This window comes from Grampus griseus (genome assembly GCF_964374135.1).
Source record: "Grampus griseus genome assembly, chromosome: 1".
Lineage (NCBI taxonomy): Eukaryota > Metazoa > Chordata > Mammalia > Artiodactyla > Delphinidae > Grampus > Grampus griseus.
This window is the reverse complement of record NC_139017.1, coordinates 177004811-177029585: the sequence shown is the minus strand read 5'-3', so window position 1 is coordinate 177029585 and position 24775 is coordinate 177004811. Positions and strand designations below refer to the sequence as shown.

The 24775-nt window shown below is 40.1% G+C and overlaps 1 protein-coding gene across 5 annotated transcripts in view; it reads right to left on the bottom strand.

Annotated features, from left to right (window-relative positions):
• Window positions 1-24775, bottom strand: part of RERE (arginine-glutamic acid dipeptide repeats) — a 262460-nt gene that overhangs the window by 115700 nt on the left and 121985 nt on the right. For 3 of the 5 annotated variants that reach the window (XM_082653708.1, XM_082653709.1, XM_082653710.1), the window contains 3 exons: window positions 15037-15085; window positions 8480-8604; window positions 7450-7549 (listed from right to left, as the gene is read on the bottom strand). In XM_082653708.1, coding sequence (XP_082509834.1) covers window positions 7450-7549; window positions 8480-8604; window positions 15037-15085 — 274 coding nt within the window. Of the gene's footprint in view, window positions 1-7449; window positions 7550-8479; window positions 8605-15036; window positions 15086-16206; window positions 16278-23033; window positions 23167-24775 lie in introns of those variants that run through there. The other 2 variants (XM_082653712.1, XM_082653711.1) reach the window with 2 other exon arrangements.

Genomic DNA, 24775 nt, shown 5'->3' with positions numbered 1-24775 from the left:
AGAGACCCGCGTACTGCAAAAAAAAAAAAAAAAAAAAAAGAATACCCTCCTCTTGCAATAAGAGAGGCCAACACGTTTATTACATCTTCTTCCTCTCTATCAGTATAAAACTGTTTTTTATGTAAGAAGTAAAAAGATAAGAAATACATTTTAACATGAATGAGTACACAAAGAACTGTTTACCTAACTAGTCTGCAAGTCTACTGCTGAATCAAAAGTATCATCATGTGGCCATGAAAGTAAGATATTTATATATTAACTACTTCTGTGATTCTCCAATGACAGCTCTGCTATTAAAACTGTATGTAGCTCAAGTTTTATACAACCTGAGAATCATCTGCACTACATTAAAATGGACTAAACACTCCAAACAAAAGGTAGAGATTGCCTACCTTTTGTAGGCAAAAGACTGGATAAAAAAGCAAGAAACAACTGAAAAGCTTAAAGTACACAAGAGAGGTACTTTAAATAAAAGTAAAAATCAGGATTCAAAGTAAGAAGCTGGAAGAAGATATACCACATGCAGACAACAGGCATAAGAAAGCCAGAGTAGCTGTACTAATTTTAGACAAAACTGAGTTCATGACAAAAGAGTACTACTAGACACAAAAAGGGTTACACCAAAAATGTTAAAGGGTCACTACAGTGAGAAAGATAAAGACACAATTTCCATACATATGAAGCAAAAACTAACAGAATTAAAAGGAGAAATAACCAAATTCACAAGACTTTAACACACCTTTCTGAGTAACTGACAATACAACTAGATAGGACAGAGAAGATCTGAATGATAATATAAACCACCTCAAAGAAACTGACAATAATAAAACAGTACACCTAACAACTGCAGAACATAAGTTCATTACGATTGTATATGGAACATTCACCAAGGTAAATCACACGCTGAGCCAAGAAACAAGTCTCAGATTTCAAAAGATTGAAATCTTACTGCTACTCTGACCACAGCAGAGCTAAATTAGAAATCAATAACATTCCAAAAGCGGGGTGGGAAGGAGGTGGGGGGGAGAGAGAGGGTGGGGAGAGAGGGGTGGCAGGGAGAGAGGGGTGGCGGGGAGAGAGAAATCCCAAGTCCCTGGTGATTAAACAATTTAATTCCAAACAATCCATGGGTAAAAGAAGAAATCACACATAAAATTTTTAACAAAATGGTAACAGAATGTTCCATTCTAATTACAAATTAGAATCTGTGATAAAATCAGTTATCTAAGATCCCATTTTAGGAAGCTAGGGGGAAAAGTAATCAAATTAACCCAAAATAAGTAGAAAAGAAATAATAAAAATAAGATTGGGAGATCAGACAGAGAAAAATCAATGAAACCAAATGCTACCTATCTGAAAAGATCAATAATATTGATAACCTTCTATTTTAGCATGATTAAGAGGAAACAAATTAGCAATATTAAGAATTCAAAGTCAAAATTACAGATTCCTATAGACATTAAAAAGATACTACAGGGCTTCCCTGGTGGTGCAGTGGTTGAGAGTCCGCCTGCCAATGCACGGGACACGGGTTCGTGCCCCGGTCCGGGAAGATGCCACGGAGCGGCTGGGCCCGTGAGCCATGGCCGCTGAGCCTGCGCGTCCGGAGCCTGTGCTCCGCAACGGGAGAGGCCACAACAGTGAGAGGCCCATGTACCGCAAAAAAAAAAAAGATACTACAGAAATAATTCGTAATTTATACCAACAAATTTGATATCCCAGATGAAATAAAACATTTAGAGATCAACAGATTACTAGTGACACAAAACAAAATATAAAATCTGAATAGGCCTATGTCTATCCGTACTTTTGTAACAGAGAAGAACAAACCTGACTCCATATCAGACCTATACCTTTAGCTCTTAACACTTGGGCTCTGTTACCTATGCTGAGTCATGCTGGCTCTTCACCTTTGTAAAAGAATGTTGCCTACGGCCTGAAATATATATGATAGCCCATTCTCAAGGCTCTGACCCTTAAAGGTATAACATTTTCCCACTCATATAGAGGTAAAAAGTTTCAGAACAGAAAATGACAACTGTATTGTTGGAGGCTTATAAGAACATTGTGACGAGATCTATGTGGGACAGCTGCAAGAACAAAGGATTCTGGCACCAGGAAGTCTGCAACAAGCAGCCACCCCCCTCCCTTTTGGTATAAAAGAAGCCTGAATTCTAACTCAGGTGAGGCGGTTCTCTGGGACACAGTCCGCATCTTCTTGGTCTGCCACCTTCCGGAATAAAGTCACTATTCCTCTCTCGATTTATTGGCCTGTTGTGTGGTGAGCAGTACGAACCTGGTTTCAGTAACAATCGTTAAGTTTCCATTAAAAAAAAATTTAGTCCCAGACGGCTTCACTGTCAATTCTATCAAACATTTAACAAAGAAAAAAGATCAATGCTTTATAAGAGAAAAACAGAGTAGGAGGAAATAGTTCCCAACTAATTTCTGAAGTGAGTATTACTCTGATATCAAAACCAGAAAAAGATATTACAAAGAAAGAAGACTACAGCTCACTATCCCTCATGAACACAAATGTAAAAGTTTTTAACAAAATAATAGCAAACTGAATCCAATAGTACAGAATGCCCAAGCAGGATTTAATCTAGGAATGCACAGTTGGTTTAACATCTGAAATGAATAAATATAATTCACCATACTAACAAATAAAGTATATAACAACCATATGATCATTTCATTAGATACAAAAGAAAAAAAACAGCATCTGACAAAATTCAATGGCTATTCATGGTAAAAACCTCAACAAACTTAGAAATAAAAGGGAACATTCTCGGCTTGATTAAACAACAACAAAAATCCTACATTGTACTTAACACTGAACGACTGAATGTTTTTTCCTTAAGATGAGAAAGGAAGCAAAGATGTCCGTTCTCATCATTTCTATTCAGTACTGTACTGGAGGTTCAAGCAAGTGCAAGAAAGCACAGAAGAGAAATAAAACACATAAATCAGAAAGAGGTAAAGCTATCTTTATTTGCAGATGACATGACCGTGCACACAGAAAATCCTAAGGAACCAACCACAAAGCTACTAGTGTTGACCATGTATTCTTTGTATAAAATAGTGCAAGGTAAAGTCATAAAAACTGATTGTACATCTATCCTAACAATGAACATGTAGACAATGAAATTTAAAAATACTATTTTATTAACAATAGAATCTTCAAACAATAATTACTTAAGGGATAAATTTTACAAAATATGTACAAAACTTGTACAGTGAAAACTGCAAAGTCTTACTCAAAAAAATTAAAGAAACCTTTTTTAAAAAGGGAGAGATACTATATCGTGTTCATGGATTCGAAGATTCAGATTGTTAAGATGTCAGGTCTTCCTAAATAGATCCACAGATTCAATGCAATCTCAATCAAAATTCCATCAAAGCCTTTTTTAAAATAGAAACTGACAAGCTGATTTTGAAATTTATATGGAAATGCAAATGACCTAAAAGAGCCAAAGCAACCTTGAAAACAAGTACAAAATAGAAAGACTTATATCATCTGAGTTCCTATAAAGCTATAGTATTCAAAATACTTAAGTACTGGTAAAAAAAAAAATAGATACAATATTAGATCAGTTAAACATAATAGAATATTAAAAAAAAAACCAAACATATACAATCAGTGCTTGTTCAATAAAGGCATCAAGGCAATTCAATGAGAAAAGACTATTTTCAACAAATGTGGCTCCAACAGCTGGCATCTGTGTAGGAAAGAATGAACTTTCACGTCTACCTTGCATCACATGCAAAATTAATTTGAAATGAACAACAGGTCTCAATGTAAGAACTAAAACTTCAAGAAGAAAGCATAGAAACAATCTTTGTAATCATGGGATGATCAAAGAAACTTTCATAAAAGGAAAAAGATACATCAGACTTCAGCAAAATTAAGTTATTTTACTCTTAGAAACACACCATTATAAAGAAAAAAAAAGTCATAGTATGGGAGAAAATATTTACAATACATGTATCAAGGCACTTGTATTTGCAGTATAAATTCTTACAAATAAATCATACTAAAGGCCAAATAATTCAATTTTTTAAATTAGGCAAAAGTTACTTCACAAAAGAAGATATACAAATGGGCTTTAAGACATGAAAAGATGCTCAACATTACCAACAGTCAGGAAATTTAAATGAAAACCTCAATGACATATCACTCCACATCCATTAGAATGGCTAAAAATTTTAAAGATCGAAAACATCAAGTCTCATGGAGGATGTTGAAGAACTGAAATTCTAACACACTACTGATGGGAATGTAAAATGGTACAGCCACTGTGGAAACCTGTTCGACAGTTTCTTAAAAAGCTACCTGCATATATACATTCCTGCAACTTCACTACTAGGTATTTACTCAAGAGAAATGAAAATATATGTTCTACAGAAAGGCTTGCATAACAAGGTTCATAATGGCCAAAAGCTTGGAAAAAAAAAATGTCCATCACCAGGTGAATGGATAAAATATTATGAATATCCATACACTGGAATACTGCTCAGCAATAAAAAGGAATGCGCTATTGATAATGTAACATAAATCTACTGTAATATTACTATGCTGAAAGAATCCAGACCCCAAGTATTACATACAAAATTATTCTATTCACGCAACATTCTAGAAAATGCAACTAATCTATAATGAGAGAAAACATATCAGTGGTTATCTGAGACTGGAAGCAGCAAAGGATTATAAAAGGGCATGAGGCAACTTTTGCAGATGCTGGAAATGATTTCTATTTTGAACACTGTAGTAGTTTCATTGGCACACACATCTACAAAAGCTCATCAAATTGTATACTTTAAATCAGAGCAATTTATTATACAGAAATTACGCCCCAATAAGTTTTTTTAAATACACACTAAAACTCTCATTTGCAAATAATGAAGAAAAAAGTCAAAACAAGTAATCCTGAAGACCTTATATTTTAAAACAGGTACATACAGTTGTCAAAAAGAACTAACAGTTTAAAAATGTTTTATTAGTGACTACAGTTTTAAACATTAAACTATTTATTTAAATGCATTTTAATTCGAATAGTCCTACTGGGATATTAAACATACTCTAATGTAGCCGTACTGCAGACTCCGTATACTTTAAATTTCCACATTGTACTGGGAAACAGAATAAACCTGTGTCTATTTCCTAAGCTGATAAATGCCTAACCTTGTTTTGACTCTATGCTACACTCTAAGAAACAACAAATACTTCTCACGTGACAATGCATTTATCTTTTTATTACTTAACGTAATTCAAAACCCCCTTACTCCAAGGAAGTCAAAATAAACATTAACTTCTCTCAAGATTTTTCCAATCACTCCACTTCTCATTAAAGAAAGAGCCTACAGTTTCTGTGAGCCAGTACAACAATGAAGTTTAAAAATTAAAACAGCCACTAGAAGTTTCTTTTCATCACAAAATGAGCACACAACGCAGTCTTTTGATGGCTAAATGCACTTGTACTGCATAACCCGACACCTGAGCCATCTTGGGCTCACCTAGGCAGGAAGACTTTCAAATGATGAGAAGGTACCTTCTCAGAAACAAAAACCCATAAAGCCAAAACCCTCTGGCAATGCTGAAGAAAACTTCAGAAGGAACTTGCTACAAAGGATCACAGGCAAAAATAACCCGAATTATTTCTGTACAGAAGTATGTTCCACAGAATCCTTAGAGGGGCTGGAATAAGAATAAATTAGATAAATTCAGGAAAGTGCCAAAAACAGACATTTAATTAAATATGGCAACATCTTTGTTATTCAAAATTCAACTGATCAGCAGAGTCATGAAAGGAGAATTTTTTTCATAAAGCTTTTATACAAAAACCCAACAGAAAACAAACTCATATCAAAGAGTTACTTTAAATATACACACATTTTTTAGGGTATTCTGAATTCACAGACATACATCTGCCATAGCCACTGTTTGCAGTATCATCAATCTCTGGGTCTCAGTTTTCTCATCTGTAAAAATAATCTCAAATAATCTCAAAGCCCTTCTGGCTCTATCACTATATGTTCAGAATAAGGATTCCTTATAACAACAAAAATTCAAAGCATCAAATAGGTGAGAAAGTAAATGGGAATATGAAAAATCATTCACTTATTTAGAACATGGCAGCAAGATGAATCAACCTCCAACATATGAGACTATTACAACGTTATGTGATACTCAAGAAACACAACTAGACCAGGAATAAAAATCAACTATGTCATTCAGATATCTACATGTTTCCCTGAAAGCAAGAAAGATCCCTAAATTGGGATCTGTTATCAATTTTCTGCATTGCTGGCATTCAAACAAGTCATGTGGTCTTTCTACGCCTCGTATTCTTATCTATCTAGAGATGGGAAGAGATGATTTTGAAAGTCCCTTCCAACTACAGTGACCTCTCAAGAAAAAGACAGACAAAAAGGGCGCTCACATTATACTTAGTGAACCGTCAGAAGAGCTGCTCAGCCTCATGCTCAATACCCTATGTAAGTATACATAACCCTGCAGACTACTAACGGATCAGAGATCCATAAAAATTCATCATTACTTCAGATCTGATCATTTCACATTAGTAAACACCCAGAAGAGGAGTTATTTCAAGGAACTTTAAGATACATTAATTTTCCTGTACAGCCCTGTAGGATATGCTCCAAGGTCAAAAAGGAGTGCCCCCCAAAAAAGAGTGAGCAGGTTTCAGGAATCCTACTGTTGTAGCCGTTCGAGTCTTGTTATTCTGAGCTGCTATGGAGTCACAGGATTAAAGCAGACGAGTGTCTGTGCAGGATGTCACGCAACCAACTCAGCACCATTACGCTCGTGTGCTATGTTTTACTTTAGATTTTTTTAAGGATTGTTTTTTTTTTAAACTTAATTTTGTTTTATAATCATGTGAAATATATACATGGTTCCAAAGCCAAATCTATAAAAACCAAATCTGTTCAAAGAAGTCAAGCTTTCTCTCTGATCCTCCAGCCCTTCCGAATACATTGAGGGGAAAAGCGTGACCTCTGGATTCACATCTTGAGGGTATGACCTTGGATCGTGACTTAACTGCTCTCAACTTCTTTCCTGTGTCCACATGGTGGTAATAATGGTGCTGGGAGGATTCAGTAAGACCACTCTGCCTAGTCCTTGGCTTTGGTGAGGTCTCAGTGAAGATTAACCACTAGCATGAGGCTCTCAGCAGAGGCTCGCCACAATCCTGAAGCACAGACGCAGATCAGGAGGTGAATCTGGAGGTGCCGGATCGCTGGCCAAGGCCATGGAGCCCTACCACCAGGACCACGACTCCAGTCTTTCAATCCCAGCAGCAGACCACAGTACTTACTCCTCAGATGCCAGGCCCCTTCATGTTCCATGATCATCACATATTCCCTATGCCAGCACAGGAGAAAAACGAACTTTCTTCCCACCCAGGGCAACTTCAAAGGACTCACTGTGTTCAGTGCGTTGAGGGTGGTGTCATCCCGCGAGGCCGCAACGCAGCCATCTTCCGTGGAGCCTCCGTCACACATCCCTGCAAAGGCCGCCATGCTCCTGGGAAGACGGGAAGGGAAAACGGCAGTACAGACATTTCAACCCTCAGTTTCCAGAGCACATCTTCAGCCCAGACCAAATTCCACTACTACATGCATGAGTCCTCAGCCTTGCTTCTGCTCTTGTTTAAAAAAAAAAATTTGAAGTTCCTCTGCAGTTCACCCAGATATATTCTCCAGAAAATATCTAAAATTAAATCCGCTGAAACTTTACTTCATTCCTTTCATACTCTACATCAACTACTTCTAAGCAAATTGAAAGTGGAAAAGAGGTGAAAAGAACTCTTAGTAGTCACCCCTCCCCTGAAGCCTCCATCCCCACGGCAGCCTCCAAGCTACACTGCTGACCACAGAACAGCCAGAGCTAATATCCCATCACCACCCTGTTTCAGCATTTCTGTTGCATGTTGTTGACACTACAGTGAGTGAGTCCCAGAAACCCCTGCAGACAAAGGAAGGCTCTGCCTGCACTAGGATGTGTCTGGGACAGACTTCAACTTCTCATTTTGCAGTCTCGGCATTTTTAGGTTAGCAAGTACTCATATAGGTAAGCCCCCAAAACATGAAGTTTAGGTTAGGTACCAATGAACAGCCACAGGGTAAAGAAACCTGTAAAGGGATTTTAAGGTAAGCTGAATGAGCCAATTACTCAGCTGTATTAAGAGGTGTTGATAATTGCATGCATGGCTTAAGATGTTTTCCTTCTGAAGACTTCTAAAATCTAATGTGGGGCAAACACCGAGGAGAAAAAAGTGATTTTACCATGGTAAGCTATGTTTCTCTGGTAACAAGGATCAGGGCTCTGATTACAGACAGTATAACAAAACATGAAGTCAGAATGCCCAATATATAAATAGAATTTCAGGGGAAAGGAGAACGTTTGTTGTCCACTAATCAATTCACAAAGCAGAATGGTGTGGATTCCTTTTACCTTGCTGCCCTCAAGTACATAAGGAGGTCACAGTCATTAACTCCAGGCATCCAGACCAGTTCCTCATGTTGGGTCACAGTGTCACCATCGGGAGAAGGGAATGGTTGCAAATCGGGAAGTTTGGCCTGTAAGACAGGGACGAACAAGTCACAATCAAGGCACACTTGAGAGCTGCCTGTGCAGGCAGGCCTTGGGGACAGATGCAGTAGCTTACTAAGCCTCTTTCTTTTGGCAGCGCTGAAATAACAGGAAAATCATGAGTCACTGAAGCTGGCCTATCACACATTTCAGGATCATTTCACCACAGAAGATTTCACAATGGACTGCTCGATCTCTACTTAAGGAGAAGCAAACAGTGTCAAATTAAACCAGTGCCAGTATGGTCCTCAAAGGGAGAAAGAAATGGGCACGTGTGAATAAAAGAAATGATAAAACAAAAAAATGTTTCGGGAAATAAGAGCTGCTTGATAAAGAAGGCAGAGCCACACACATTTCCAATATAATAATATGTTGACAAAGAGATATATACAAATAGTGGAACCTCACCTAAGGACAGGTGCTAAAAAAAGAACTGAACTACCCTACTAAACTAATGCTGCTTTCCAGAGAGTCAGTATCGATGAGTCAGGGTGAACATCCAAAAGAGCCATCACGGTAACATTAAAAACACAGCTGAAGGGACTTCCCTGGTGGCGCAGTGGTTAACAATCCGCCTGCCAACGCAGGGGACATGGGTTCGAGCCCTGGTCCGGGAAGATCCTACATGCCGCAGAGCAACTAAGCCCATGTGCCACAACTACTGAGCCCACGTGCCCTAGAGCCCGTGCTCTGCAACAAGAGAAGCCACCGCAATGAGAAGCCTGCAGACCGCTATGAAGAGTAGTCCCCACTCGTGCAGTCCCCACAACTAGAGAAAGCCCGCGCACAGCAATGAAGACCCAACACAGCCATAAATTATTAATTAATTAATTTACTTATTTATTTAAAAAACATAGCTGAACTAAAATGATGGTGATGGAAATTAGATGAGCAGTGCTTTCAGGAGGAGAGGACTTCTTGAGAAGGGCAGGAAGGAACTTTCTGGGATGACACATGTTCTGTGCCTTGCTATGAATTGTCACAGCAGACTGAACAGTATACACAAGATATCAACAGGTCACTGTACATAAGGTACACCTCAATTAACAATTTTTTTGAAGGATTTGAACAACAGTGCTCAACAACCAAGATTCTAAGTCAATTCTGCTAGAGATTCAAACACCTCCAGCATTTTCTCATCCTCCACTGCTGGGGCAGAGAAAGTGTAAATGGGTGCTGTGACTACTCAGAGGCCTAAGAAAAGTCAACCATCTGCAAAACACACATGTTCTTATTTTCTCAAATTACGAACAAGGTCACATTAGTCTAATATTTTAAATTAAAAGCTCCAGTGTCCACAGAACCTAGGTAGAAACTGTAAATGAATGAAGCAGGCAGAGTGTGCACCCAATGGAAATAAAACGAGGGCCTCATGTTCCACTTTCAATGTTCTACTGTCCACAGTAAACAGAACACTACATCCCAATTCCGACTAGCCACATTTCAAGTGCTCAATGCCACATGTGACAGCGGCTCCCAAACTGGGCATGCAGGCATTAGGTACCAAGAAGTGAAGGGAATCAGGGTGAAATGAAGAGAGAGCGTCCCCATCTAGGGAATGCTGCTGTGCAGGAATGAGAACCTCTGTTTGCACATCCTCCAGTTTTTTTCCAAAGTCCAGAAATCTTGACTTCAATGTGAAAGCTCATGGTTTTAAATGTTGGCTATTCAAGTTTTAAAAACAACTGTGTGGCAAAACACAGTATTAGTAGGCCACGCGGCTGGCAGGCTACGGGTTCGCAATTTCTGCTTCACAGGCTACCTCTGAGGCCTCTTGCTGTGTATCAAGTGCTGACCTCCCCCAAACAACGATGCTCTTCCCTAATTCAGTACTGACATGTTTCACATTTAAGTGGGGGTCACAATTAGTTCTGCTTAATAAACAGTGATGGCATGGGAATAAAATTAAAACACAATAGCTACTCATATCAAAAGGTCTTTGACATTTGTACTGAGCTGTTTCCCCTGCACCAAGTACAGTAGCTGGTGTAGCAGCTCTCCAATAGTTGTTTGTTAATTAAAAAATACTATTGCTGGGTCTTCCCTGGTGGTGCAGTGGGGTTAAGAATCTGCCTGCCAATGCAGGGGACAGGGGTTCGAGCCCTGGTCAGGGAAGATCCCACATGCTGCGGAGCAACTAATCCCATGCACCACAACTTCTGAGCCTGCGCTCTAGAGCCCGCGAGCCACAACTACTGAGCCCATGCTCCACAACTACTGAAGCCTGCGCGCCTAGAGCCCGTGCTCCACAACGAGAAGCCACCGCAATAGGAAGCCTGCGCACTGCAACGAAGAATAGCCCCCGCTCGCCGCAACTAGAGAAAGCCCGCGCGCAGCAACAAAAACCCAACACAGCCAACCAGCCTGCCAGCCAGCCAGCAATAAATAAATAAATAAATAAATAAATATTTTATTTATTTATTTAAAATACTATTGCTGTGGGGAAGGACCAATCCCCTAGAGAAAAAATGGACTAGAAATACAATTAGCTTACAGAAAAGGAAATGAGAATGGCTCTTACTCATAGGAAAAGATGGTCGACTTTGCTGATAAGAGACATGCCAATTAATGACAGCGAGAGACCATTTCCGATCTATCAGATTGACATAAATGCCAAAGTGTGACAATACACAAGGCTGCATGTTTGCACTCATGTAAGTCGCTAGTACGAGAAAGCAAAATGGTACAATCTCTACAGAGGGGAACTCTGTAATATCCTAAGAATTACATGTGCCCTCTAAGCCAGCCATCGCCCTTCTGGGGATAATATAATATCCCAAAGATAAGCTGGCAAAATAAAAATCTTTATGCGTAAGCTATTCATCACATTATTACTTGTAACAGCAAATGACTGGAAACAGTGCAAACGCCCAACAATGGGGGCTGGAAGAATAAACTGCTCCACCTATGCAGTGGGGTCCCAGGAAGTGGCAGAAGAAAACGAGAAGGAGCTCTACCTATTGCTATGGAGGGAACACAGGAGATACTGTCAGAAGGTCAAAGAAAGGTGGTGAAGGTGTTTTTATTATGCTACCACTATCTAAGAACATGGGGCTGGGGGAATAAAAATAAGAGTGATAGATCAAAACCTTCAATTAAAAACACTAAACAATTATCCATCAGGGAGGGAGGGGGCACGTGGAGGGGACAGGGCAAGAAGGTGAACTTTCTGAGCACACTTCATTTGCACGTTTGATTTGGAGCCTTGTATTTTACATAATTATAAAAACAAAATTAAGTTTAAAGAACAACAATCCCTTAAAAACTCTAAAGCAAAATCAAATAAATCCACCTAGCTATGTTTTGTGTTTGTTCCTCTCTAGGAATCATTTCAGGTAACTTTAAAACATACTAATTTGCCTATATAGACTTAGTGGGATATATTCTAAGGCCAAAAAAAAAAATCTATAAAGCTGTTTCCAATAATCATATTGTTTGTAGCAGTGCAAGTACTGTTATTCTGAGCTGCTATATATGTATTATGGGATTGAAGCAAATGAATAATTATTTTGGTGTCATTTAAAACTTGGTTTTGAGACATGGGGAAAAGATACAGATACGGATGAAAGAAAATTTCATCTATAAGGATTAAATATAAGGCCTGTTCTGAATTTGAATTAGAAGCATCAGAAAGAAACCACGATACGTTTTATCATTAAAAAAGCGGGGGGGGGGGGAAGCATATTTCCTAATCTGTTCCCTGAAGAGGCCTGGAAACAGTAACTAACCCAGTAATAATGACTGGGCAGCAGCCACTCAAAAAATGTCACTTTCCTCGAAAACAATGAGGACTCATTAGAAAAATTTAGTTCTAGACCTAGGGCAGGGAACATACATAATGAGACATTAAAATCATGTCATACTACATATATACACTACCAAACGTAAGGTAGATAGCTAGTGGGAAGCAGCCGCATAGCACAGGGAGATCAGCTCGGTGCTTTGTGACTGCCTGGAGGGGTGGGATAGGGAGGGTGGGAGGGAGGGAGACGCAAGAGGGAAGAGATATGGGAACATATGTATATGTATAACTGATTCACTTTGTTATACAGCAGAAACTAACACACCATTGTAAAGCAATTATACTCCAGTAAAAAAACAAACAAAACAAAAAAAATCATGTCATACTAGATAAAATACTCTACCAAAGACCACAGGGGTCGAGTTAAAAGGACACAGAAGACAGCAGGAAGAGGCGCCTACTAGCCCACGAATGGATAATTTAATCATCAGTAAGAGTAACAGCAATTGGTTAGCAGATAAGTAATTTTTTTTAAAGGGAGTTTTTTATTTTTTTCTTTAATAAATTTATTTATGTATTTATGGCTGCCTTGGGTCTTTGTTGCTGCGTGCAGGCTTTTCTCTAGTTGCGGCGAGTGGGGGCTACTCTTCATTTCGGTGTGCAGGCTTCTCATCGCTTCTTTTTGTGGAGCATGGGCTCTAGGCCCACGGGCTTCAGTAGTTGTGGCACGCAGGCTCAGTAGTTGTGGCTCGTGGGCTCTAGAGCGCAGGCTCAGCAGTTGTGGCGCACTGGCTTACTTGCTCTGCGGCATGTGGGATCTTCCCGGACCAGGGTTCAAACCCGTGTCCCCTGCACTGGCAGGCAGATTCTTAACCACCGTGCCACCAGGGAAGCCCAGATAAGTAATTTTAAATCCACTGATGACTACTGGAAGATGTTGGGGAACCAACCAGTAAAAAGAGGGAAAGAGTCAAGCATTTATCCTGCCTTTCCTATGTGTTTCAGGGAAACAAAAGTTGTCAAGGGGACAGTTGGTCAGCTAATAAAAGAAGGAATGGAGAGTCATGGACATATACACACTAACAAACGTAGTAAGGTAGATAGATAGTTGGAAGCAGCCGCATGGCACAGGGATATTGGCTTGGTGCTTTGTGACAGCCTGGAGGGGTGGGATAGGGAGGGTGGGAGGGAGGGAGACGCAAGAGGGAAGAGATATGGGAACATATGTATATGTATAACTGATTCACTTTGTTATAAAGCAGAAACTAACACACCATTGTAAAGCAATTATACCCCAATAAAGATGTTAAAAAAAAAATAAAAAAAAAATAAAAGAAGGAATGATAGGATTAGAGTATCAGCATTTTAAAGGGTAGATCTAAGTAACAGGTCCAATTAGACAGTGAATCTAAGTAACAAGCAATGGCTGAAAACCATCATTAAGAGACACACATGTGCCTGATAAGACTATATAGTACCACCCAAAAGTATTCTTGCCAGGGGCAGGGTACCGAACTAGAATGTGATTAAACCTCTAGATTTAATCCTGGGATGGGTGGACGGATGGAGGGAGGGAGGGAGGGAGGGAGACACTTAGGGAAATCTAGATATAGCAGACACCTGAATATTAAGAAACTGCTGGGCTTCCCTGGTGGCACAGTGGTTGAGAGTCTGCCTGCCGATGCAGGGGACGTGGGTTCGTACCCCGGTCCGGGAAGATCCCACATGCCGCGGATCGGCTGGGCCCGTGAGCCATGGCTGCTGAGCCTGCGCGTCCGGAGCCTGTGCTCCGCAATGGGAGAGGCCACAACAGTGAGAGGCCCGCGTACAGCAAAAAAAAAAAAAAAAGTTACAATGAAAGTAGGCAGTGACCAAATGTTCATCGAGAGATGAACAGACATATATACAATGAATAATTCAGCCTTAAAAGGAAATTAAATTCTGATACATGCTACAATATGGGAGCACCTTGAAGATATTATGGTAAGAAAATAAGCCATACACAGAAGGGCAAATACTGGGTCATTCCACTGAGTTGTCAAATTCATGGATACAGAAAGTAGAAGGGAGGCTGCAAGGGAATGAGGGGAGAGGATAATGAGTAGTGACTGTTTAATGGACACCGCGTTTCAGACTGGGAAGATGAAAAGGTTCTGCAGGTGGATGCTAGTGATGGTTGCACAACAATATGAATGTACTTAAGGGCACTGAACTATTCACTTAAAAATGGTCAGAATGGTGCATTTTATATTACATATATATATACACACACACACACACACACACACACACACACTTTTTTTTTTTTTTGGCGGTACGCGGGCCTCTCACTGCTCATTGCGGAGCACAGGCTCCGGACGCGAAGGCTCAGCGGCCATGGCTCACGGGCCCAGCTGCTCCGCGGCATGTGGGATCTTCCCGGACCGGGGCACGAACCCGTGTCCCCTGTATCAGCAGGCAGACTCTCAACCACTGCGCCACCAAGGAAGCCCCTATATTACATATATTTTACCACAATTTTTTAAATGAATGTGGTGATCTTAAAAAAATAAATCTCTGCATTTATATAAAATTCCAAACAGCATAACAGTTCTAAGCTGCTGCTCAACAGAATAAAGGGCCAGTTGAATAATAAGAAATAAAAACCTATTAAAGAAGCTACTAAAGTTTGCTTTACCTGATGGCTAGGACCAACACGAATTTCTCCCTGGGTACTGTTCAGCCTCCTGTCATGAAAAGAGCAGATCAGGTTAGCATAATATAGTTTTGACATGAACATGCACACGTTCTTCAAGGAAAACAACTCACTTGAAGTAAGTGAGGGATAACTCAGGAAGAATTAGCTTCCCCACTGTTGCTAATGCCGCCCTGTACATGTGTGCTCCCCTAACCCCACACGCATCTCTAAAACCGTTTCTTCTAGAAACCCCTCTACTGTAACTCCCTGTCTTGAGTATCTATACCATCGTTCTTTCACCCTGCAGAGAGATGAACATTCCTACAGTACAATCCCAATACATGTTTCTTCTTTTCAAAATATTTCAGGGTGCCCTACGATAAACCTTATTAAAATATAGACAAGATAGCTTATGATTCCTAGCACACACACTGGCTCATGCATTCATTCATTCAACAAATATTTATTAAGTACCAACTGCAAGCCAGGAACTGCCCTAAGTGTTGGGGATAAAGCAATGAAGGAAAAAAAAAAAAAAAAAACAATATTCCTGCCTTACTGGAACTTTTATTCTAATTTGGGTAAAAAAAAAAAAAAGAAACAAATAATAGGTCAGATGATGAAAAGGGTCAAGGAATTAAAGGGGTGGTAAATGATGAACTTTTACAGTTCTTTATACAGGATAGTCAGAAAAGGCCTTATTAATAAAGTGAAATTGAGCAGAGATGTAAAGCGTGTGGGGGCATGAGCCCAGCAGGTCCAGGAGGTGAAAGACCCATCTCATTTCCGTGTCATTCTTACTGCACTTGCTATGCTCACTCTCCCTCGCTTCAAATCCAAACCAACCAGGGTCCTTCTAAAAACCACCATTTCACTGAAACCTTTCTTGATTTCCTCCCCATGTCACCTCACACACCCCCAAAAGTGTGGGGTATCTTTTCCCTTTCACTCCTTCAGGAAATATTCATCGAAGGTCTTTGCATCCTGGGCCTTGCACAGGGCATGCAGCGGGTACACAGTGGTGGACAAAGAAACGCAGACCTCGGCCTCCCAGAGCTCAGTGCCCAGAGCTCCCTGTTACCCTCGATGACCATCATGACCATCTGTTGACCCTCTTAGGAAAACGCTTTCCGTGCCCAGTGACAAGGCCTTACTGCGCCGTACAGTCACCTGTGAATTTTCACTAGCGCTGAAGAGTAGGCTTTTCCATGGTGAGAGCTGTTCTATGATTATCTGTCGACCTGGACCGAGCTGAAGAGCATAACAAGGCAGCCAAGACCAAAGAGGAAGCACAGACTCTTATTCTTCTCCCATGGATCTGATACCCCCACCATTAGCTTTGAAGCTGTTAAAATGAATTCTGGAAAACTATTATTTCCTTCAGGTCCAGCACTTTCTTCTTTTAATCCGACCATTTTTCTCGCGAAGAGTCTTATTTTGGCAAAGTGGGCAGCAGATATGACAAAGGAAGAGAGAAGACTAACAAAAAGAAAATGGTCTAAGCCTTAAGGAGCTTACAGTCCATCTACCTGGGAAGGTAGCAGCCATGTCCCAAACACCACATCTGGTCCAATCGCTCCACTCATAAGCCCAATACATTTCAGGAGACACAGAGTAAAAATGCTAAGGGAAGTGATCAAAATTAGGCGGGCTTCAAGAGGAGACAGTCCATGAAGAGGTTAAGTTCCAGAGAGACCCCTGAAGGACATGAGGGGCACAACAGCAGGCAAGAGAGGGCTTCCCAAGTGGGACCAGAACCCCACCAAGGCGGGAAACTGAAAAAGAGGGGCTGTGGTGGGAGAAAAGCTCCTGTGAGGAGCGACCTTTAACTCACAAGCCACCCTGGTCTCGTGCGTAGGGAAATGGGTGTTGAAAGGCAGAGCTGACATTCCCATGAGTTTATGCAGGGATTAGGAGAAGCTGTTTTAGGAGGTATGCAGAGGAGTCACACAGGCCAGGAGGCTATTTTAATCTGAGCACTTCTTTAAAAAAAAACAAGCCGTCAGTGTTACCCACTATTTCCCTTCCAGCTCATGCCTTTCTGTTTCGTAACCAGCTATGAGCAAAACATAGCTGCCAAGCCTAGCTCTCTCCTTCATTTCTAAACACTCCCCAGATGCTTGCCTGCCTCCAAGGAGGTCTGGCCAAAATGCATCACCTCAGAAAGCCTCAGCCACAGCCCCGGCCAGCAACGTGTGCCCACAGCTCAACTTTCATGTTCTTCTGCACGGTCTTCAAGCGGTTGGTTATGGAAGCATCTCCCCATCACTGCTACACACACTGCGAAGTCCTTGCTGATTCCAGGACAAACATTCCTGGTTCATTTTTATTTTAATTTTTTGCATCCGTTTTTGTTTTCTTTTAATATTTTAATTAACCAGTATTATCATATTTAGGTCAAAACTGTACCACAATAAACCCCCCAAACACCTTATTGAATAGAACTGCTTATATACCACTTATTTGTATAAAAACAGGATACTAGTAATTATTAATACTGCTAATAATGATACAAGTGAGACTAAAAAACGTGCTGGAGTATCTTAACAGCCAAGATTAGAAATCTGTTTCTCTCTTTTATGTCAATGAAGGGTACTTATTAATGAGTAGACTGAAAAGCACAAAATAAAACAAAGAACCTTTTAAAATTAAAAATCAATTTTTACAACAAAAGTATTCATCATATGCAATTTTTAAATATTAGGGTCTCCTAGCAAGAGATACAACGAAGTTAGTTTTGAGCAGGATTAAGATGCAAGGTAAGCAGACAATGGCATTAGCCGACCATATCCAGGTACTCCCAAATATAGAATAAATGGCAGAAATATTTTTTAGGTCTAAGAGAAAAGAGGTAGATAGCAATATACACCCTATTAGAGAAAACTGGATGCATCTGACAGAAAAACTGTCAGTATATGAACTAAAGATGAAAAGAAAAAGTAGCCTTCCTCCTGGGGAAGTGCCAGTATCCAGCTATATCTGGAATCCAAGGAACAATCTCAGCCCTCCCTTCTTCTGACAGCAGCCAAACTCTACATTCAAGGGTCCTCACCTGCCGCTTCCCAGCCCGAGTGCCCCTTCTGTGGTTCTCACCTCATGTTAGTGGGTGGCACTCTGCTATGACTAATTTGGACATCTACCTCCACCCACTCTGGGACTGGAGAGTACAGAAAGAGAGATTTAATTCACTTTTTATATCCCCCAGATCTAATACAGTACCTGTCTGGCATTATTACTCATTCAGGACAAATTGAAAATTCCTTGGTTACATGAATATTTCTAGACTGCTAGGATGCAAAACTTGATAAAAATCACCAAGAATTATTCTTTAAATGCAGTATCAACAGCTTATAGAAAACACTCTTAATGATGATACGCTGACTACTACATTTTTCCTTTTACTTAACACAGCAAATCTCAAACTTTTTGGTCTAACACCTTTATACTCTATTGAGTATCTCAAGGAAACTGTATTTTTGAGAGATTTCAAAATGTTTACTTATTTATTTATTTTAAAATAACAATGGGCTTAAATAACAATATTTAACAATCAAATATACTCTTACGAAAAATAATTGTATTTCCACAAAAAACAGTGAAAACAGAGGCAACGTTTTACATTTTTGCAAATTTCCTTAGGATCAGACTCCGTAGAAGACAGCTGGATTCTCACATCTGCTTCTCTACACTCAATATGTTACAGTACATTCTTTTGGTTACAGTACATGAAAAAAAAATCGAACCTCACACAGATATATAACTGGGAAAGGGAAGATTATGTGAATAGTCTTTTTGATAACTATGGATATGCTTTTTGATACTACACCAAAACCCAACATGTGATTGTTTCTTAAAGGTCTTTTGCACAATGTTAACCTAAAATCTTATCAATGATCTTTTGGATTCTTGTACATTAAAATCTGTTGGTCTGTCTTGGCCTTTGAATGGATCTTCCACCCATGATTTTGTCATGCATTGGTTAGATGGAAAATATTCACTCACTAAGTTTTGCAGATCTTCCAAATATTAACACAGTTAACTATACAATTTAAAAAACATAATCACATTCATTAATATCACCACACATCTCACAACAAGAGCCTGTGTACGTACAGAAGCTGTCAAACTCAGAGTGGTGGGTACGAGTTTTTCAAAATTCTAACTATTTACTTGAAAGCTCCAATCTTGCATTGGCAAAATACTATCAGCTGGTTTGCCTTGAAATGGCAGGCTCACTGCGTTCGTTCATTTTCAAGAAAATGTCCACCGATTACCCAAGTGAGTGAACACAGTTTATCAGTTATTCTCTCAGATAAAAATGGTGTTCCATGAAAGAAGCAGCTAGTTAAGCTTCTAACTCCAACAAACAATGCGTGTCCTTTGGTGTGCACCAGAAGTCTTCCATGGTGCTTCCCGTTTCATCATAACAAATACTGCAAAGACAGGAACTCAAGGGTCGGGATCTGATGAAATTAATAATGGGGCCCACAAACCAGCTGTGAGAAGCACTGATTATTATACATTAAGAACTTCAGAAAATACTGGAGGCTAACTAACTAGGAGGATTGACTTGTTTCCTGTTTTGTAATACTTGCTCCCCTGTTCGTTTACATACATTTCTTCCTCACTCCAGCCCATCAATGTGAAATATTATATTTGTGTTGAAGAAACGAGACATTTACGCATGTAACCTGCTTAAGAACTACGACGCTGTTACACAGAGAAGTTCACACGAAGAGAATGGACGCTGATTGCATCCATATTAATGGAAAACAAAGTAAAGTCTGGAGCCACTTTCTGAAGTCATGGAGACTGGGATTAACTTGGGGGTCACTGTCCAATAAACAGTCACTGGAATAAATTCTAAAAAACATACTGGAGGCTCAAATTCAAAAGGTCCCTAATCTAGAAAACGCCAGGTTAATCCTTCAATTAGTAACAATAGCTAACGTGTTAAGTACTTTCTATCTGTTCTGGGCGCTCTTACAGTATTATCTCATTTCTATGTACTAATTCATTTAATTCATATTTGGATATTAATCAGAGCACTAGTAGTGTTATTCACAGAAATTCAGATCTTATTCTATCTTGTGTTTAAAACATAGTTACTAAGAAGGTTTCTGCTTGATGTATAGCATTACCTAATTAACACAGCAGGTCTGGGCAAAACCAGGGTAGCCTTCAATTAAAGAAGGAAAATCAAGACCAAGGACAGTGTAAATCCCAGCAAGGTCAGATAAAGGATACTACATATGCAATAAGAAACCAAAGATGGAAGTCATATCCCAGGATAATGCAAGACACATCTATGCACACCTTCATCCTTGCCTCAGGGTTTTTACCTATATTACCTTAAATTTAGGTATCACATACTTGTATGACAAACAGAAGCAAAATAATACTAGTTATCACTTATGAAGCGCTCTCTATACATTATTTCATTCTTCCATGACAACTCTACGAGGCAACGGCTCCACTTAACAGATAATAATAACAGGAGTAACTGCAACATCAATAAAGAAGCTAACATGTACGTTGAACATTAACTATGTAGCAGGCATTTCGAGCGAAGCAAACTCCACACACTGTCTTACCTGACCTTAAGGATGACCCTGTAAAGTAGGTGCTATTATTACCTGTACAGATGAGGAAACTGAAGCTAAGAGAGTTTATGAAATTACCCAAGATTACACAGCTAACAGGTTGGAAAAAGCAGGATTCAAACTCAAGTTTAGTTAACTCCAAAGTCAGAGCTCCCAGCCACACTCCATATGGCAGAGTGATTTTACTGAACCAAAATTACACAACTAATTATAAACAGAACCACTATGAGAAGCCATATCCTTTTCCTTAATTCACTTCTTTGTTCGTTTCAAGCATCAAAAGTAAGACAAAATAATCAAAAAGTGTTTTTTTTAAAGTTTGAAAATCATGTTAAAAGAGAAAACCCATCAAAGTTAAAGGTCAACTTATATAACATTGTCAAAATGGCAAAATTATAAAGATGGTTGCCAGGCATTAGGAATGGTGGGGGGAGAAGGGAGGGAATAGAATCTTTGTGATGATGGAATAGATCTGCAAAGCTACACATGAAATAAAATGTCACAGAGCTATTCACACACTATACTAATGTCCCCCAAGTCTGGATTCTGATGTTACACTGGAGTTCTATACCATACCTCCTAGGAGTAGGTGAGTGAGTGAAAGGTACATGGGAACACTCTGTAGGATCTTGCAACTTCCTATGAATCTAAAAAATTACAAGTTGTTTAAAGTCAAAAGAAGAGGTTAATTGAGTGATGCATTACAGATAGACTAGGGGTAAGACAGAAAACCAGACATGAGAAAAGTTGAATAAATAACAGATTCCCTCAAAATACACTGTAGACAGGTGAATAAGTAGCTGAAGAAAGAACGCCACAGTTAGTAAGCTACGAGATTCAATGAATTAAGTCACACATTCCTTTTTTTCTCTGTATTTCCTAGGGATCTCTGGAGTGGGATCATCCTTTTTGAGACATCCTTAGCTGTGATGCATACTACCAAAAAACAAAAAAAACTCACCATCCTCACAACCAAGAAGGAAGAATTTCTCTGTGCCCTTCATGTAAATAATATACATATTTCGAAACAGCTGAGTTTAATCCCCATTATTCTACAAATCTTTGCTTTGGAATATGAAAAAATAGTCCCAGAAGCCAAATTACAACAATGATGGTAAGCCACTGTGTTTATTCCTTGAGTTAAAAAAAAATAGAAAGAAATTCATTGTATATGAAATCTAATACAAAAGAAACCAATGTAACAAAGCAGTATCCATGGCAACTACAACTTAATATTTCAGTCCTCTTCAGCTGCAGTGGATTAAATAAAATGACAAGATGTTCCCTTTGAAAAGTAACCCGTTACCAAGGAAACGTTTTAGTCTAAGAAGTAAACAGGGAATGGACAGAAAGGAGCAGGGAGCCTGCAAGTGAATATCAGAAAGGGAGCAGCATCTATGCAAAGAAGATGAGGCGGCAGCTGGCCAGACGAGGAAGCTTCTGGAGAAGAGCGAGTCGGCTGGAGACAGGGGCCGCCCGGCAGAACCACTCCTTCCCCCCAAGAGAGGGGGCGGTGTGAGGAAGGCACGGGTCTGTGAATGTTCGCTTAAGACCCCCAAGTATCTTTATGTGATCACGGTGACTGCTTACGACAAGAACCTGCATCTACAGGGAAAGAAGAGGGACAAGGACATGCGGTCCTGGGGAGAAGACACAAGGGGGTAGAACAGAGGTCTTGTACAGGCAGCCGGCGTGGCTACTTCCCATCACAATCCACACCCAGAACGTAAAGGCAGGGTGGCCTCTGGCCCATTCCCCAAAGGCTGGGACCAGTAACTCTCGAGTCAGACCCTGCCCCTGTGGCTGCTGCCATGGGTGAATGAAATCACATGCAATCTCTCTTCACCTGTCCTTCAGATCGCAAGGCTCGATGGCAGATCCTTCTTATCTTTTCCATAGGGTGGCAAGTTAAGCAGGAAGACGGACAGAGATCAACAGAAAGAAGATTCTAGAAACTCTGTTTACTAGCTCATTCAGAAGTGACCACAGAAATAACAGACTGGGGGTCCAGAATGAAATACACCAAATTTTAGGAAAATCAAAAGGCAATTTACCAGAATCACTTCTGTTTACAAGGGTGGTGGGCAGGAGTGAAAGTCAGACTGACAACAAGGAAACCCAGAATGGCAGGCTGGGTTTCTCAGATTTCTCCAGCATGGACAGGTATTTCTAAAACAGTCTTTTCAGTAAGTCTGAAATTTCCTTGAAGTCTGACATAGCTTCTTAAAAATCCAAGTAAATTTTATATTCTACTCCATAACATATTCCCATTCATTTTAAGGTAGAAAAAATTTCCCTAAATCTGAGTAAAATCACTGTGCTCTGCCTATCCTCAGGACGTCCCACGATTCGGGCACCCTGCCGCAGCCGGGAGCGAGAACTTGATATACACACCTGAGTCTAGATGCTCAGTTGCCTGGGGGAGAGCACAGACTTCAGAGTCAAAGGAACCTGGATTAAAATGTCAGTAGCAAGGTTCTGTCAGCTCTGAGTGTGATCTTGAGGACTCAATTCAACCTCTCTGAGCCCATCTATGAAATCAAGTTCATAATGGCTACTTTGCAAGACAGCTATAAAAATAAAAGATGATCTATGGAAAGCAAGGCACAGTGCCTGTCACACAGTAGTCATCACTATTATTAGCTCCAAGCACTGCCAGGAGCGAGAACAGGAAGTAATTCCTCTGTTATGAGTTCCCAAAACACCACCTACCTCTCCTTCAGCCTCTTGTCACAGGCATGATTTTATATTTAATTTGTGTAATTATTTCTGTCCATGGCTATCCTGACCAAAAGCACCCTGTGGGCAGGAACCAAGTCTGATATTAGCTCACCACTACTTCCCAGAGCCCCCTGGCACTCACTAAAGATATTTTAAATGAGTAAATGACTCCAATATTTTAACTCATCTACCATTTTGCCATAAATAACAACTAAGTGCTTTATTGAAAAGTCAAGTCACCTGTGACAGAAGGCTACCCGCCCCCGCGCCCCACCCCGCAAAGCAAATTCATCTGAAACAAGCTTGATAAACTGCCCAGAAGAACAAAACTCAGGATTCATTCAAAGTAAAAGAAAAAGATAACCAGTCAACATGTGGAAGAGTTAACATTCCAAATTCATACACAAATGCAAAGGTCAGGACAGGAATTCATTAAATTCCAGAATCATAATATTCTAAATTTTCTCTGACGGAAGGTTCCTCAGAGGCCATCTGATCCCAGCCCTCTAGCTTAACAGAAGAAACCAAGGCCGAGGAGATGAAGGTGCTCTTTCAAGGGGCACAGTGAGTTAATCATAAAGGATCTCAAGCCTCTCTCCTTTCAGTAGAGTCCCCCTAAATATAACGCAGAGTCCAGAACCAAGAGTTTAGGCACTAGCTAAGGAATAAGAAAAATCTCCAGGCTGACACTAGGAGTCAGTAAATATGGCCTCTATACAATAATATGCAGCATCAGAAAATAACTGGTAAAAAATTTTTTTTAAATAATACATGGGAAAGGATCTAGTTTCAAAGCACTACGATGACCTCGTTCCACTGCCTGAAGTTCTTCTTTGCCTGATCTCCCCCACCCCCATCATGTAGTAACATGCAGCACATCTGCCCAGGGCACACAACTCCATCCCACCTCAGGCTCCTCATGGGTTTTACTCTCATCACCTGCTGCAAAGAAGAAAACAGCTGTAAGGACCATACCCAACACACACACACACACACACACACACACACACACACACACACACACGACAGTTTAGGAAACAAATTTATTTTTAAAATCCCACCTCAGTTTATAAAGCAGCAGTATTCACAGGTTAAGCCAATTTCCCGACCAAAAATGTTGCTGGCTTTCCGTACATGGATATCAAACTTCATAATACACAGGAATGGAGTGTCCCCAGAAAAACAGGGGCTTTGGACCAAGCAAGTATGTCTATGATGCACATCTAAACGTCTCTTTGTTCCCACTGGGAAGTCTCTGGGAAATGCTTTTTTTAAAAAAAGGACCATCACAACAGGATAGAAAGCCCAGAGATAAACCCACCTATGCGTTTATTAGCACCTACAGAACCATTAGCACCTATGGTCAACTAATCTATGACAAAGGAGGCAAGGATATCCAAAGGAGAAAAGACAGT